This window comes from Fusarium musae, chromosome 9 (assembly GCF_019915245.1).
Source record: "Fusarium musae strain F31 chromosome 9, whole genome shotgun sequence".
Classification (NCBI taxonomy): domain Eukaryota; kingdom Fungi; phylum Ascomycota; class Sordariomycetes; order Hypocreales; family Nectriaceae; genus Fusarium; species Fusarium musae.
Genome location: NC_058395.1, coordinates 460424 through 477886, shown reverse-complemented (window position 1 = coordinate 477886; position 17463 = coordinate 460424). Strand labels below are relative to the sequence as shown.

General features: G+C 49.2%; 6 protein-coding genes across 6 annotated transcripts; 2 read left to right on the top strand and 4 right to left on the bottom strand.

The window, feature by feature from the left end:
- Positions 1-1398, bottom strand: J7337_011416 (uncharacterized protein; the record flags this gene model as incomplete). The annotated part of the gene is made up of 1 exon (XM_044828965.1): positions 1-1398. The coding sequence occupies one exon, from the start codon at positions 1396-1398 to the stop codon at positions 1-3; it is 1398 nt and encodes a 465-aa protein (XP_044675640.1).
- Positions 1399-5078: 3680 nt separating this feature from the next.
- Positions 5079-6107, top strand: J7337_011415 (uncharacterized protein; the record flags this gene model as incomplete). Its single annotated transcript, XM_044828964.1, has 1 exon — positions 5079-6107. The coding sequence occupies one exon, from the start codon at positions 5079-5081 to the stop codon at positions 6105-6107; it is 1029 nt and encodes a 342-aa protein (XP_044675639.1).
- A 2305-nt stretch (positions 6108-8412) lies between these two features.
- Positions 8413-9967, bottom strand: J7337_011414 (uncharacterized protein; the record flags this gene model as incomplete). Its single annotated transcript, XM_044828963.1, has 5 exons — positions 8413-8447; positions 8498-8625; positions 8675-9558; positions 9609-9724; positions 9889-9967. The coding sequence occupies 5 exons, from the start codon at positions 9965-9967 to the stop codon at positions 8413-8415; spliced, it is 1242 nt and encodes a 413-aa protein (XP_044675638.1).
- A 2246-nt stretch (positions 9968-12213) lies between these two features.
- On the top strand, positions 12214-12807 carry J7337_011413 (uncharacterized protein; the record flags this gene model as incomplete). The annotated part of the gene is made up of 1 exon (XM_044828962.1): positions 12214-12807. The coding sequence occupies one exon, from the start codon at positions 12214-12216 to the stop codon at positions 12805-12807; it is 594 nt and encodes a 197-aa protein (XP_044675637.1).
- Positions 12808-13370: 563 nt separating this feature from the next.
- On the bottom strand, positions 13371-14900 carry J7337_011412 (uncharacterized protein; the record flags this gene model as incomplete). The annotated part of the gene is made up of 1 exon (XM_044828961.1): positions 13371-14900. The coding sequence occupies one exon, from the start codon at positions 14898-14900 to the stop codon at positions 13371-13373; it is 1530 nt and encodes a 509-aa protein (XP_044675636.1).
- A 1078-nt stretch (positions 14901-15978) lies between these two features.
- On the bottom strand, positions 15979-17113 carry J7337_011411 (uncharacterized protein; the record flags this gene model as incomplete). Its single annotated transcript, XM_044828960.1, has 4 exons — positions 15979-16186; positions 16238-16597; positions 16649-17005; positions 17055-17113. The coding sequence occupies 4 exons, from the start codon at positions 17111-17113 to the stop codon at positions 15979-15981; spliced, it is 984 nt and encodes a 327-aa protein (XP_044675635.1).
- Positions 17114-17463: the final 350 nt, after the last annotated feature.

The window sequence follows — 17463 nt, the reverse complement described above, 5'->3', positions numbered from 1 at the left end:
TTAAGCCGCGGTCTCTCCGGTCGCGTCCTTTGGTATCTCTTCTCTAAGGAAGTTCTCTCTCTTGATCTCCATCCAGTCGAGTATATCAGTGGAAACGTCGACGATTTCAGGTCTAAATCTGCTGTAGCAATTCATAATTGACTCCAATGACCTGCCAATGATGTCGTATTCGCCATCTTCGATTATCTGGTCGTAATTCCAGGGCTGGTCAAGAGTGAAGTTCGACCGCAAGATCGTCGTCTCTTTGCCTGAGCTTCTGGTGTCAAATGGATAGTTGTAATGTTTCGGTGGCAAAAGAAGACCTTGGGCGACACAGTCCGTATTGGCCTTCAGCCAGACGATATAAGGCTTCATGATTGTGGAAAAGAATCCAGTTGAATGGTTCAAATCAGGATCGCCGTCAATGGTGAGAGAGTAAGAGCTTGAAGGCAGGCCTTCTGTCAAGGCTTTCGAGATATGCATGATGATGTTGGTGACACCTTTGGCGATGTCAGAGGACCGGGTTTGATGTGTTTGAGTAACGTCCCATCCCTGAAGGTCAAGACCTTGGTCATCTACAGTGAAGTGGAAGCACCCCAGGTCGACGCCTTTGGGGAGGATGTTTCGCCATAGCTTAAGCCGGTGTTCAACTATCAGCCTTGAGTTCTCTCGGAAGAATGGGATTAAACCAAGGACATGGCACTCAGAACTGATGATAGAATTCCTATCCTCATTTAAAATGAGGTTTGATATGCAGAGTCTCTGTTGCCGAGGGATTTGACCCAGGAACTTAATGGCAACAGCGGCAGCAGAGAGCCGAATCTTCTCTTGGTATCGGTACTCGGGACCAGTATACCCAAGTAGTATCTCCCTCAATTGATACCACCTGTCTGGCGTCTCCCATAGAGAGCTTAACTGTAGCTCTTCCAACTTGTCTCTGACTTCATCCACCGACGGTATTGCCCATGGATCAAAGGTCAGGTTGAAGAACTCCAAGACAGAATGTGAATCAGCCCAGCCGGGTGAAATCTCCCCAATACCTTGTGAAAACTCCCGTGGGTCCGTCTCTGCCACCCGCCGTAGAAGAAATTCAGCGGTGCGTGAAAAGAAAATAGTCTCATCTGCGTAACTTTGGCTTATGACCGTGGAACCCCACCTTCTCCCGTTGGTAGCTGGCTGGGATCTCAACTCTCGGAGGGCCTTAAATGCGCGGGAATCCTCCGACTCCTCGGCATCCTCGGCATCCTCAGGGGCCGTGTCCCTGGCACGGTCCCAGGAGGCTATGCTCCTAGCTAGGTCTTTTCTGATGGCGGGAATGTACTGCGAATATTTTAGATCAGGATCCTCGTACATCTCGGGTGTAATACGTCGTTTTAGTCGAGTAAGCATGGCATCTTGGAACGAGGTATGATGATCCATGATGTAGTTAGCCCATATGGCTTGTTTTCTCCAGTCCTGCCTGTAAAGAGTCGAGAATGTAATCGCGTTGAGAACAAACGGATACTGCCCGGTTTCGTGAGCGATAGTTCAACCGGTTGATTGTTGTTGACCTGTACGAGTTTACCGGAATCTCCATGGTAAGCGAAGCCGCCGTCGACCGTAAAGTTTTGGTGGTAGATTTGCTCGCGCAGCTCAAAAGGCAGTCCCGAAGACTGGCCCTTGGGACGACGTGTCGCTCTCGGCTAGACATGGTGCTGAATGATGTTTGGACGAGGTGAAGATGCCACAGATGACGACGCTTCGCCCGACGCGATTTGAAACTGGATGAAATGAGGAGTCTTGATGCGGGGGAAATCAGAGACTCTTTATAACACGAGTGCAGAGGCAGGATGACACAGCGATGTCGGAACTTGTGGTGCACAATCACAAAACGTTAATGACCAATAAATCTTGCGGCAAGCCACCTAGGGCATTGCAAAGGGAAGAGACCAAGAGGGTACAAAAAGGGATATAACCTGTAAAGACAGAGTTAGCAATTCATCAGAAAGAGTAGAACGGAAGATGTTGATTCTCAACTTACAGCTGGCCCTCTTCGGTTGTGAGGCGTTCAAGGCAGCTGTCGACGACCTACGCGCTCGCCACCTCATGAACTTTGCTCGCCACGAGGTCGAGGCGCTGAAAGAGCTGGCGGAGTGGAGGAAGAGCTCTGATTGAAGCACATGGTGTCTGGAAGTCCGAGTGAAGACAATGAAAGGACGCAGCGAGAGTAAGAGAAGCGGAAAACGAATTGATGAAGCTGAAAGTGAACACTCGCCAGCAATTGGGCAAGTGAAGAAAAAGTTGAAGGGATTGATTCAGTAGAATGACGTCCGTATTGGTAGTGAACGAGAAGTTAACTGAAGTTGAGTTGAGAACAGATTCTCGAGAGATCCACTTTCAGTATTTGAATGATCAACCATCCGCAATCACTCCTCACCTCAGGCCAGCTCGGAAGAAGTAGAATGCCACCGCGGACCTGGTTAGCTGGGCTATATCTGAACCATCGAAGTCGGCCACACAGACCCTGCCACCTCCACAAATGGCTGCCCAGTCTGGCGACTCTACCCAATTGCTCAAACAGACCCTTCCACGGATCTGCCGTTCCTATGGCTTCTCCAACGCCAGTGCGAACCCCCCCAGAATCACCCGACCCCTTCAAATGAAGACACAGTGAAAACCCCGGATGAGTCTCCCTCCGCTTCTTCTACTCCATCCAGTTCTCCATTGTCTGGCCTGTCATCTGCGGCATCTTGCTCCCAGTCTTCCTCATCTACTGGGGAGGATAGGGCAATCACCGCGGCCCTGAAGCTCCTAGCGGAAGACCTTGACTCCATTGACAACGGCAGGCCAAACAAGAAGGCTCGAGTAGCTGCGCCACATACCCTGTCCAAGCATTTGCCGTCTCTCGACTAGCCAGATTCCTCGGCTTCCAACATCGCGCGGGTTCCTAGGGACCCCGCAACGTTGCCTGAACAGTCGGGACCTTCGCAGGCACTGGTGTCTAGCCGCGCTCAGGCAGAGGTGACCGTTGAGACGCCCCAGAAGCGGATAGCGCAAGCTATCGGACCAAGACCCAAGGGCCTACAAAGTTCGTCTTGGGTGACTGTGGAACAGGTCACGCTCGAAACGCCCTCGAAGAAGAGTGCGAGCCCGTCGCAGGCCAAGGGTTTAGCTACATCTTCTTGGGCGGGGCATGGAGAGAAGGATGCACTTCCGTCTTCCAGGCCGAGTATCAACCAAGGGCTTCGACACCTTTCAAGAGGTCAAGGACTATATAAATAACCCAGACCGTCTTGCTAGACGTAAGCGACATCTTCGAGACCGTTCTCCAGGCCTCATTACCCGGTTTCTTGAGCGACGTGAACGTAATCCACGCTATCAAAAGCGGCTAAAGCACAACGGCCTTAAGCATAGGTATTAAGATCGAGACAGTAGCCAACCTGGCTGTATCAAGGCCGAGCCAGGTATCAAACGTGAGACCGGTCTTTGTATGGAATAGGCACTTGAGGGGATGAACACCAGTGATACCATAACCATTACCCGATCTAGGGCCGGATTTCGCTTTCAGACTGCCAATTAGCTTAATACGCCTTTACATACAGGCTCTATTACCAGCTCTTACCCTCAGTCTTCCTCTAGTTCATCGTGCCGCCTTGAATCTGATGGCGCGTCTAAATCCCCCCCGGCATCCGGGCGTGGTTTCATCCGACTCCACGCAGAGCCTTCACCCCCAGCTCCCCTTCACCCGCTATCCCTCCATCTAGGGGATCCAGAAGTTCTTGAAGAACGGTTTCGACTTTATTAACTTGACTTCAGGCATTCAAGATAATCCTCTCGTCATCTCTAACTCTAATAACAGCGATATTAAGTAGGGTTCTGCGCTTTTTCTGAGTACGCTTTAGGTTTTCTAGGTTTCCTTTTCCTTTTCCTTTCTGGGTTTCTGTAGAGGCGGTAGTATTAGCTACAGGGAAGTCTTTAGTCTTTATGCTTCTTATCCTGTCACTCTTTAAATCGATTTACTGTTACTTAAACTGTATTCCTCGTATAATGTATCTTTCGAAGTCACTGAAACTTATATTGTATCTTGCCGCCTTGGTTCACCCCAGTGAGATACTTGGACCTTTCCATAGCCAGCACTCAGAAAGCAAGAGAACTTCTGATATTATAGCACGATGCTAAAGTAAGCTGGTCTGAAGTAATAATAATTTGGTCCAAGTTTCCCTAAGCTTCTTTCACGGACACCCAGATATGGAAAAGTAGGAGATGACCAGAAAGGGCTTCAAGCATAAGCCTTTGCATCTGTACCTGGGTAGAGGGTGAGTGAGATACGCGCCAATTGGATGTACGGGCTACCTCATGCGTCTGTGGCGACTAATATGAGATGTCCAAAGGCGGGGAATGTCTCACTGCAGCCCGGCGAGTCCGCAGAAGAGAACGACGAATCACTGATCAAAACACCCAAAATGTCCTTTTTTTATCCTCATCCAACTCTTCCATAACATAGTTCAAGTCGAACTTGTAGCACGCCTCGAGAGAAACCTTGGGTAACTATGCAAACCAGCTCAATGCAAAGCCTACGGGCAACACTCTTACGAGGCCTACTTGTGTTGGCTGCCCCCGCAGTGGCAAGTTGCCACTGTTCAACAGCACCTCAAGCATGTTCAATTCTCGCGTCGGCGTTGCCAGCTGAAGCGTTTGTTGCGCCAAACTCAACGGGCTACGAGACAGTTCAGAGTAGCTACTGGAGCGAAACGGCGGGCGATCTGAGCCCGGCTTGCATCACACGTCCCAAAAACACGGAGCAGGTGGCATCCATCGTGAAGATACTCTCGTCCTGCGGTAGTGACGTCCGGTTTGCCGTTAAAAGTGGTGGTCATGGATCGTGGCCCGGCTGGTCCAGCACCGACTGTGGAGTTCTCATTTCGTTAGACTTGATTGATGGAGTCCAGAATGTGGCTGACAGTGGCTATGCCGTTGTAGGGTCCGGCGCGCGATGGGTTGATGTGTACAAGAAGCTTGAACCTCACGGGGTGACTGTTATCGGGGGCAGATTTGCCTCGATTGGCGTTGGTGGGCTTGTCGTTGGGGGAGGCATTAGCTACTTTACCGGACTGCACGGCATGGCTTGTGACAATGTTCTCAACTACGAAGTTGTCCTTGCGGAAGGGACCGTCGCCAACGTCAGTCAAACATCCCAACCCGACCTCTTTCGTGCACTCAAGGGCGGTGGGAACCAGTTCGGCATCGTGACGCGCTTCAGTCTCAAGACATACAAGCAAACGACACAGGTTTGGGCCGGTATCTTGACCTTCTCTATCGACAAGGCCAGTCAAGTTTTCAACGCCACGCAGACCTTCATCGCTAGGTATGATCCTCTATCACACATGTACCTCAGCATGGGAGGGGGCTCCAACCCTCAACTGTCATTTATAAACGTCTATATCTTTTACAACGCCTCTTCACCACCGACCGGCGACGCAAATCCTTTTGCAGCCTTTTACGCAGCCGAACCAATTGCAGACACAACCTCCACAAAGAGCTACTCAACCCTGATAGCATTGAACAACAATGGCAACACGCCTCAGAACCGTTGGTTGATCGGTGGCCACACATTCCCTAACTTATTGGCGCCGTACGGCGCTGATATGTACCTGAAGCAATGGCAGGCCTTTCGAGACATGGCCAACGCCACAGCAGCCGGTGATCAGAACCTGCTCTTTTCCATGGCGTTGGTGCCAGTACCAGCAGTCGCGATGCGAGCTGGTGAGAACGTTACAGGGGTACAGAACATGCTTGGCCTTGAACCTGACGCTGGTGATGCCGTTTGGATCGACTACACGCTAGCCTGGCTGGATACCAAGGACGACAGAAAGATGTTCGGGTTTGTCGAGCGCATCAGCAATGCCGGAGATAGGTTAGCAACGTCCTTTGCGCCTGGAGTAGCCAGCACAAACGCCATCCCGGGTGCTGTAACAGCCAAGGAGGCAGAGTTTTACCGGACTAACCCGCGGTACATGAACTACGCGCTTCTGGACCAGCCTGTGCAGTCTAGTTACGGTAAGAAGAATGAGCGGTTCCTGAAGCGTGTGCAGAAGCGATATGACCCGAATGGTTTATGGAGAAAGAACGGTGGATTTTTGTGGGATTGATCAGTGTTTTTCCTTGTGGAAGGGGAGGATATGAAATGTTGTTACTGTGGTAGGGACGCTGAAGAAATGATCTCTGAGATTTTGACTTGTCGTCTATGCAGAACACGAGATAATTGGCATCAGAGACGCTGTTTCCCTGAGGCTGACGGGTTATATCACGAAGAAATTTACTACTGGGTGTTGGATCAGATGTGTACTCGTTCTAGCCTGACCTTAGGGGGTAAGAAAATATAAGACCCAAATTTAGGATAATAAAATAAATTCCATAAAAGGTATCCTAAACTTACCCTAAATTATACTAAGTTACCTAATTCTTTTTATAACTTAGGCTTAAGGTCCCGAGTTTTATTTTCTCCCCTAGCCTGATGCCTGGCGCAAGTAGTGTAGTAATAACGACGAACATCCCTTTATCGTAAAGAAGGGGTTTGTCCTCCGCCAAATAACTATGCGGAGATAGCGGCTATGTGATCATGTGGCAATGCTAACAATTGAATCAAATTCTCCAACCCATCATCGTCGTCCTCGCTGTCCTTGCCGTCGTCACCATAACTCTCATGCTCATGCTTATCTTCATCCACAACCCTCATCATGACAACCTTTCCACCTAAAATATGCTTACAATGTCTCTTGACCTTCTTCTAGTACCTTTTGCAAAGCGTTTTGTCCCAGCATGTCTTGCAGCGCGATATCATCTGACCTTTCTTAAAGTCCTTCCAGCATGCCGAGCAGCCACTCAATACCGAGGGTTTGTCCGTCGGGAGTGCTTCACTGACGACAAGAGTGACTTTGGTTGAGTTTGTTGGGCCCCGGCAGGTTGTGAAAAGGAGGGCATATGGGGATCGGTAGGCTGAGTCTAATGAGACGGGTCAAAGTCCACAGGCCGTGCAGCGTGATGCGGGAATGCGATGGGGATGGTAAGACATGGCTCCGAATACAGCATGCCCTCGGAAGTTTGATCATGAATCATGAAAAGAAACAGGCCGCGAAGTAACACCACATTTTATACCTAAAATCACCAAGAGGCCCTTATTGAAAGCAATGGGATATTGCCGAATGGGGAAAGCTGGTGATGTCTGATTGGACACAAGTGGAACTGGTCAAAATAGAAGCGTTGTAACGCTCGAGCCAATCAGAGTTGGAGAGTCAGTCAACGAGCCTGGAAACATTCCGCCCTGGTTCTTCGCATCGGATCATATTGGAGGTGATGGACTTTTGAAAAGGCTTGACTGGATGAAACGCAAAGTGCCCACTCGACAGGCATTGTTGAGAATTCATCAATCTAAACCGGCACCAATGCATTCAGCTCTCAATATGAGGCCTCTCGGTAGAGCGAATTCTCCACCATCAACAGTTTCAGCATTATTCATTATCGATGTGCTTTCTTTACTTGCCTGATATTAAAAGTTACTATTTGAAGTATAGTTGTTTCTTTTTACCTGGATGCACGCCGAAGACTTGCATAGAAATAATGCTTTTAACGTCATGGCACCTGGGAGCCCAAGGGCATAAAAGCAGATTTGCGCATAGTTCCCGGCGTCTCTAAGCAGAATATTTGAAGTTCACCAGGCGAGATTGTATAAGATAATTAATCGTCATGTCAACAGTAATGCAAGAAACCTATGTAAATTTCGACTTCGGAACGCTTGTGGATTCATTAGAAGCTTCGAATTGCTATGGCTTGGGTATTGTTCATTTGCCTGACGTGGAGTTTGTCGATGGGGATGCAGAGCAATGGAGACCTGTCGCATTGCGAAGAAGATTGAGACATCTACAAGTAGATGAGCCAATCGTATTATTTAGCTATAAATAAATAACGTTGATAATAGAGTTATAATACAAGGGCTGATCAAACATTTGCAAGCTGCCAAGATCGTATCCTGGAACTCAATGATGAAACCGGCCAAGAACTTTCCTATTGGCTCAGCAGGTTATTGTCAATGCACTCAGCAACAAAAGATCAATGCGCAACTCAAACATCAACAAGCGGAACTTCAGTATCCGGAGTGAGATAAGATTCTATTTTCTTTTCTATCGTAGCAGCAGTACTTCCAGAGTCCCAGTATATCATCATAATCATTATGTACCGCTCGCATTTGTTGATCCATGCACATCAATATATTCGTAAATATCAACACCATCCCAATGTTCGTTCCGTAATGAATGAAAGTCCGACGAACATCATCACCGTTCCTTCCCCAGTATAGTACAGGTATAAAAAAAGAGCCGTTATGAGGATAACATATCCCGAGTTGCGTCTTTTCCGTCGCGTGGTTTCATGTCTATTGTTTTCAAACACTTGTGAAGTCTAAGCGAAAGCACCGACAACAGACATTCCAAAGGCTTGGCAGAGTTAGTGAGGGCACGGACGATGAGATGAGGGAGAGACTTACCGCCGAGGCCGATCCAGCAGAGAGCGGCGATCTTGTCCTTCTTCTTCATGAGGTGCTGGGCTTCCTCGGAAAGGAAGTCCTCAACTAGGAGGTTGACCAGAGCAGCGTAGATGAGAAGACCAGAAGAGCTGGGGATTGTTAGAGATGATTGGGAGAAGTGGTTTGAGGGAAACTTACATAGAGTTGAAGACTCCAACCATGATTAAACCGAGTGCACTCTCGGGGTCGTAAGAGTTTCGGCTGGCGATTCCGATAGCCTGACCGATGGGTGCAGTAGAACCGAAAGCCAGGACAAGAAGCCAAGGTCGGAAGCTTCCGCGGGGATAGGGCACAGCAGCGATACGAGCTCCGAGACCGAGACCCTCAAACATCTGATGGAACATGATGGCAGTGAGAAGTACGACGAGACCGTCAGTCGTCATGGCGATTGTCATTCCGACGAAGACAGAGTGGAAGAGGATACCTCCCTCGAGAAGGGTGATGTTCATCGACATGCGCTTGTAGGTAGCCTGATCAATTGTCTGACCCTCCTCATCAAAGAAGGACTGGCTGACTTCGGGACTAGGCTTGTCATCGATGACGGCTTGGTTGGAGTATTGAGTTGACTTGATCATGTCCATCATCTCAGAGCGCTGTCGAACGTATTGCTCGTAGAAGACGACGAACCAAGCAGGCATGGAAGAGTTGCTGTCCTGCTCGTAAGAGTAGGCATGAGGCTTGTTCTCCTTCTCGTACAGCTCGCGAGCCATGGCTTTCTCATATTCAACATCGTCGTAGTCGTCAGAAACGTTAGAGTCGTTGCGAGTGTGAGAATGGTTGAAGTTGGCGGTCTCGGGGAACGGGCGCTGAGGTCGAGGAGGAGGAGGCTGGACGACGGTGACTGTAGTGCCGGTTGGACCGCCGTGAGAGTGGCCGCCTGTCTTTGCGTTGAGGTAGAGCTCGACCATGAAGAGGAGGAACATGGCGGCCATCATGATGACACCGGGCATGGCGGGGTAGATTTCGGTGAAGAGGTCGGGAAGACAAGGATCAGTGAGACTGCCGAAAGCTGTAGGGAGCAACTGTAGATAATTGTCAGGTGAGTTTGGACCAGTAGCTCGTGGGTACTCACATGAACGAAAGCAGTAGCGATCAAAACTCCAGTACCGAAATGCTTGCAAGCAAAGAAGACCTTGGGAGGCATCTTGAGCCACTTTATTCTCTTGGCAGCGACGGGGAAACCAGCGCCTGAGAATCATTAGCGATTAAGATGCTATATCACGGAAGACTTGACCTACCGAAAGCAGAGACAGTAAATACGGCAACTGTTGAACTGTTAGATCGCCAAGCAAACACGCCGCTTATCACGGTGGAGTAGTCCGTGACAAGCTTTCAGCGCGTGGAGCACTTACAAAGACCTCCGACATGCAGGGCAAGAGGATAATCCTCACTCGTCCCCGAACCACCACATTGAGGCTTTGCAGAATCCATATTGAGCAAAGATCGAAAAGAGATGAACCGTTTCGTAAGGATCGTATCAAGTTTATTACCAAAAAGAAGAGAAACCAGTTCCCATTCGAATCGAAATACACGACTAGAAACGAACCAAGGAAGAATAGAAACAAAATTCCAAGGAAAGAGAGAAGAACACAAGGAAACGTACAAAGGAAATGTATGTCGCCCAGGTACCAGCCTAGAACAGAGAGTGCAGGATAACGAGAGAGAAACCCCCAGCTTGGCGGGATCTGAGTTCGTCTTTATAGCCTTCTTGGCGACGTTATTATAAACTATTTTAAGTTGATAGATTACAAAATTGAGGCGACTTTTGATGCGAAACGAGCAGCGTGTCACGGCACAGTTTCAAGCGTCACTGTTTCACTCAGCTACGGTACTTTTTTTGTGTGTCTCCACGTCTGGGCGGGAATACCATGTAGCCGAGACCGTTTTGGTTTGGCGTCGCGATCTGCGCGCTACAGTTAAGCATGTTACAGGGAGCGAGGGCAGATCTGGCGTCGCAGGTTGTGAAATTCTACGACGTCGTAATGGCGAGTATACTCCACCGCAGGGGGCGGAACGTCTAGTTTCCGACGGTCCCCTTATTTCTTGGCCGTCTCAGTGTCTGTGGTGATCATCTGGGGAACGAGTCGTTTATACAGAGATATCGGCACTTCTGAACGAGAAGAATCCCGCTGATATAGTGTATCATGACCTGGGTATAATGCTCTTGGCAGTGTGTCACTGCTGCCAACGCGTCCCCTTTCCCTCCCCGCAGGATGAAGCTCTTTCTTGGCTATCTAGAAATAGAGGAGAGAAGGCTTGGTATTCCAATTAAAGAACATTGTTGGTTTCTGCTAACGTCTTATCTTGGGCCAGACGCTGATTGATCTGATATGTTTCTATACTCCAGCCTTTTAAGTTTGACTAGTCTGCGCTCAGATTCTTGGCGTGTTACTCAGCGGAAAAGAAGTGTTTTTCCCTTCTCGAGCGAGGCTCTTCTACTCAAGAGGAGATCACTCGCTTATCAATTGTATCAGATAACGTCTGCTGAGAAGATCCATTGTATCAATTGACTTGCAGAGTCGTATACAGAGAGAGATTGCGACTCTGTAATGACTCGGTCTGGTTTCGGCTTGTACCGTCGGGGAGCACGGCTGCACGGGTCTCAGCGTTGACGATCCACACTTTCTTTCTTCACGATGGGCCCTGGAGTGACCCTAGCCAGACGAGCAAGTCACCGAATCTAGAGCAAAAGTCGTATAGCTTCAGTAAATTTGAGTATATATATGAGATCTAAAATACGAGGAGATCTGCTGTATCTTTGCTCTGTTCTCTCATTTTTTCACTATCATCACATCGCTGCGAACATGGCCACTTTCGTTGAAACAATCAACATCTTGAGATTCGAGATCATCCCTCGGTTATCCATTCGCGATCAACTCCATCTTTGTCAAACAAGCAAAGATCTCCACACCGCAACTGTTTCAGTTCTCTACCGCGACAGCACCATAACCCACGACGTCGAAGCGCCTGCTTCCCCGCCACCTGAGCCCAAGCAGTTGAGACGGTTGGGGAAGATACGCACGGCACGCAGAAGGCGTCTACCCTGGGGCGTTGGATTTCTTTTTGCGATTTTGAGTCGACCTGCGCTGAGAAGTTATGTTAAGAGCTTGAGATTTCGGATTGAGAATGATGTTTGGGAAATTGAAGTCTTTGACTTTTCACCCGGTGGAGAATGAGAATGCTCGGCAATTAATTGTTGATGGGATTGAGGAATTGAGCTTTTCTGGAACGGAGAAGCTGAATGGGGCGTTTGCGGATCGCGACTTTGATCTTATCTTATCGCTCATCATCGCGGCATGCACCGAAGTCCAGACTCTTACAATCGACCTCGGATACTTCCTATACAGCCACAAATGGCTCCTCGAGCTGGTTCAAGAACTCGCTTCCACCTTAGAACAAATCGAGCATTCTTCAGAATGTCACGCACTTCCAAGTCACCAATCCCCGAGGCTGGTTGGGTTACCAGCAACTCCCAAGAGGAATCCATCCGCTTTCATTCTATCTTCCAAACGCTAGAACTCTCTCCCTCGAAAGTTTCTCTAGCCATCACAAAGGGGAGAACATTGCATTAGCGGATACGACTCCGTTCTGGCCCTCTGTCACCTGCACCGCAGGCTACCTTTCTCACGACGATTCATCTGGATCACTGCTCGTCAAACACCCATAACATCACGGCAATGCTTGCGCAGACGCCCAAGCTCAAGAATATGTTCTACGCGTGTTATCTTCCCGCTTTTGAATGCGACTTTGATGTCGATGAGCTGAGAAGAGGACTGGAGCACGTTCGCCATTCCTTGACCAAATTGACGCTCAACTTGACTATTATGCAAAGAGGCCTTATTGATTTCTCAGATCGTGAATGGCTATTGACTCGCGGCCGCATCGACAATCTTCGAGAGTTTCTGTCCCTGACAAATCTTGAAATTCCTCTCGCCTTTCTTCATGGTCATAAACCATCAGACAATTGGCAACCATTAGCCGATCTCTTGCCACCAAATCTCACCTCTCTCGCCCTCAGAGACGAACTATGGAACGATCATACCACCTTCCAAGATATCTACACCGAAAAAGCAATCCGGAATCTGATGCGGGCGTTCCTCGGCTCCGGCTCTAGATCATCAACCCTCAGTCTCCGCCACGTCTACTTCTATCGCTACCCCGCGATATGGGACTATGACAACCTCTCCAAGGGCCCTGAGAAGGGATACTACGAGGATTGGAAGCCTGTGGATGACAAGTACGGCAGCCGATGGGTTCTTGCGGAGAGATAGATCACTTGGCGGAAACAAAATCGCTTGATGATCTGATCTGTGGAGAATGGACATGTTGTGGTTTCGGAGGGTTTGTTTCACCCGCTTTCGCTAGATTCCTGAAACGCGATTAGTTGCAGAAGGGCAAAACAAAAGGACCCCGGTTTTGAGACGGCAATTAAGTAATTGTTTGTAGATGGGAATTGGATGGGGAATTTCACATGGTTAATTAATTGCCGAGTCTAGTATATTTATAGAAATTGATCACGTGACAGCAGCAACTCCTGCTGTCGAGGGAATCGTGGGCGCGACTCAACTTCCAATTGAAACCAAGATGTTTGTTAGGTCATTAATATGTTATTTTCTTATCACATTTGCGATAAAATGTTCTTCAACTTGGGGCCCGACGCGACATTTCCTTTGAGCTGGGGTACAGAAACATCATCTCATCTCACATTGATTCGCCGTCAAGGGACCTCTGTTCAATGCATTCTGTTGAAGAAATTTTTATTCATTCTTGTTTATCATCAAGTCGTTTAAATAGGCCGTAACACCGAAGTTGATTTCATAGCTTGGTTCCAGACCTAAAGCTCATAAGTCGTCAAGACAGCCGCGTGGTCAGAGAACCACTCATTCTCCTTATGGTTAGGCTCAGGCTTAGGCTCGCCAACGACCACGGTATGAGAGTCAGTGACCTTGAGGCCCTTACCCTTGTGAAGAATAAAGTCAATTCGGTCAAGAGGCTCGGGTTTTCCGTAGCCACCGTTCCAGATGTAGATGGGCGACCAGGTGATGCCCTGCTCCTTGACGGGGTCTGGATGAGCCACGCGGAATGAGTCGATGAGGCCCTCCTCTTTGGGGAGAACGGAGGTAGGCCATTGGATGTCGGTGTATCCACAGTTCTTCTCCTTCAGACCATCGACATAGTCGAGATGAGAAGGGGCGTTGAAGTCGCCGACGAAGAATACAGGGATATCGTCGGCATTGTCAAGCTGGCTCTTCATTCCCTCAAGGGTAGCCTTCATTTGAGGAGTGCGACCGGACTGAGCTTCTCGCTGAATGATCTTATCGACAGGTAGATGATCATAGCATGTGTCGTAAGGTCCATAGGGAGTATAACCCAGATGAGCAACGAAGAAGTTGATCTGCTGGTTCTTGCCATCAAGGGCAATCTTGACACCACCGGAGCGAGCAGGACCACTGATGACACCGTAGTCCTCGACAATGGGATACTTGCTAAGAACACCGACATCGCCGCCGCTGGACCAGTGATACCAGCCCAGAGCATCGGCGAGACGAGAAACATGGCGGCCCTGCTGGTCTTCCTGGATACCAACAACGTCTGCGCCGGACGAGGCAAGAAAATTGACCTGCTTGTCGTGGTAGCTGGTAACCATAGTACCGCCGTTCCACATGTTGAGAGTCATGACCTTGAGCTGACTTAGAAAAGCCTTGCCAGAGCCAGAGACATTGATGGTGAAGACGCCGGAAGAGGCGGAATCCCTTCCGGTGGCGCGAACGGTGAAAACGGCTTTGTCAGCGCTTGATGTAGGCGTTCCAGAGATAACACCATCAGCGCTGATCTTGATCCAGTCAACATTAGAGCCCTCGCTGGAGAATTTCATGGTGCCGCCTCCACCGCGGACAAGACCTCTGATGCTATGCGAGTAACCATCACCAACACGAGCATTGGGCAGAGAAATATCAGAAACAATAAACTTCACATCACCGTCAAGCTCACGACCCTTGATGATCTGAAGCGGTGGGGCAAGCCACGTATAACCGCCATTCGCCAGGAAGAAAGCAGTGTAGTTTCCAGGCTCAAGGCTCCCAAAGTCAAGCTGCACATCGCCCTTGTCATGAGGCGCCCACTTCCATTTGATGGAGTTGGACGAGCCCTTCTTCTGGTCTACTGGCCCGCCGCCGGCGCTGTAGTAGAGACCGACCCAGTTGGCGAGGTTGGGGGTTGAAGTCTCGTACTCAAATGTCCACAATGGCTTGTCGGTGTTGAGGGATAAAGAACCCGATGCATCCGCGGGTTCTTGGGCTAGGACTGATGGGCAGAGGAGCCACAGGGCCGAAACCACTGCGGTAAGAGGGGATTGGAATCTCATGGTCAAAAGGGATGACCGTTTGGAAATTCTCGCGTGAGAGACGGGCGGGAAAAAAGAGGTGAAGCTCGCTTGGGCACGCGGCACAGCACAGCACTAGTAGATAAGAAGACAAAGCGGCGTTATCCTCACGACAGAAAAGCAGGGTATTCACAAAGGGCTTTATATGCTTCAAAAGGTCTCAGCAATATCAAAAAGCGAATATAAATATCGATATAGATGCATGGGGAAAAGAGAGGAATGACCATGCCAAGTTTCGAGACGAGCCAATGCTTGGTTCCCCTCAAGCCACGCACTCGAATGACGTGTGAGCAGTCCGTGTTGGTGCTAGGTCGATCGGCGTCGGAGATCTCCACTTGCGGAGACGAGTCCACTTCTTTTCCCGTCTACCGTGTGAGGGGTCCCGCCCCCGAGAGTCACTAGATCCCTATCGTCCGACATCGTGACTCGGCAAGTGGCATCACGAGAGCTTCTCATTGGCCTGGTGATCAGTTGTACAATAGCCTTATCAGATCTGCCGGCTGCCCACTCTAGTTGTAACCCCAAAAATTAAGTCTATCCAGTAAAACTCCGGCGTCAGGGAACTTTTTGAGATGCGAGATGTAGCACGGCGTTTTTGTTGTGGCTAGAATGATAACGGTTTATTATTTTTTTTGCCGCTGGCTTGGCCTTCTTGGGAGTTGAGACAATATGAGTTGGGGGCCATGGGGGCCATGGGGCACAGGACATCAGGCGGGGGGATTTATTGGATATCGCAATAGTTGCAGTGGTGGATGTTACCCAAGAGGCTTGGTATGATAGGCTGATATCGTGGTCGCGGGGCCAGAAACGATAACCTCTTTGTGTTCGGAGGGGGGTTGGTAGAATCTGCAGTGTTCTGTTACCCAAGATACTTGTACCTCGAACCAAGGATGTCTGCATTTGATCGGAGCGAAAGGACCTGCTGTTGTGATAACGATTTCATAAATGAGGTGGCGAAGTATGATATCTTCAAACTGTCTCTTGGATCTCGGCCATTACTGGAATTGACTGACTTTACCCAGTATGCCGTGGGTGAGCTATGATGATGTAGACTAACGTTCTAAGCTAACCAAGCATCTCTCACAAAGGCAAGTGCCTCATCAGCGAAAGACTCCCATCTCTTCTCGTCAAATTCAAAGCCATGATCCTCGCCAGCAACGGGATCGTACCGCACAACAGTCTCTGGTAGTTTCTCAGCCACCATATCAACAAACTTTTGAGAGCCGCGGATGGGTACCGTCGAGTCATCGTCCCCATGCATGATCCACCTACGTTTGGTCAGTTTTCTCGTCATTTTTATATAGTTCGAGGTGGCTTACATATTCTTGGGCAACTTCGCACCAGCTTCAACCCTCTCGAGAGGGTGGAAGCCTGTCTTGTCGAGACTCTTGTTGTCGAGCATGTGAGATGAGAAAATACCCCGCTGGCAAGCTGCGACTGCGAAGGGAGTCCTCTCGAAACCAGCCCTTGATTCGGGATCTTTACGCATCTTCTCGATCCAAGCTAGAGTATCTTCCATGGATGGGATTTCTTCTAGCGGCATACGCAACACTGTAGGTTCGTTGGGGAGTGCACCTTGGAGGTACAGTCTGTCTTTGGTGTCTAGCAGAGGATATACGACAGCAAGAGAGTTAAAGTCGCCAGGATGAGAGAGCGCAAGCTGAGTAGAGCAGTATCCACTAACAAGAGCGTTAGAATCAAGCCTTGATGACTTTTGTGAGATGCCTTACCCCGCTGATCCGCCAGCAAGCAGGACACGTGAAAAGTCAATAGAGTGACCAGGGGCCTTCTCTCTCAAGATACCCGGTAACTTGTTCTTAGTCCACTGCCAGCCATCTTCGACATCCTCCAGAACGTCATCCAGACCATTCGCAGAAGGCAAGAGTCTATAGTCCGGGGAGACGATGATGGCGGAGTTTTGAAGCGCAAGCTTGTCAACCCACTTTGGGAAGAAAGGGGCAAACAAGCCACTCCCCATGACTAGAAAACCGCCGTGAATGTGATAGATGATTGGGTGGCGACCTGGCTTGAGATTCTTGGGGATCAGAATGGCTGTTTTGATATCATGAGATGAGACAGTCTTGAATCTTGGCGATGTAAGCTTTTGATCAGATCGGTTCGTCATCTGGTACTCACGTCTCTTCAATGATGTTGTAGGACTCAAAGACTGAGTCGTCGTTCCAGGGAATAGCCATGATGTTTGATAGTTTTGTAGTCAGGTCTTGAGAGCTTAGTGTAGAAGCAGGGAGCTGGTCGAAGTCTCATGAGTTGTTTTGTTCTCATTATTCGACATGATCTGAATATATATACTTGGTCCAAACTGACGTTGACTTAAAAGATTTCGAAGCGGAATATTATGTCCCTTTTGGATAAGCTCTTACGACTTTCGTTGTCATCCACTTGCATGGCTCGTTCGTAATGCAAGCTCCGTAGTCTCACCAATTCAATTAATAAGGCGGAAGCTGATGCTCCGTCACTAGTCATCATGTTCCACATTAACGGAAGACAACCACCCGCTCACTGACATCCATTGAAGAGCCAGCAT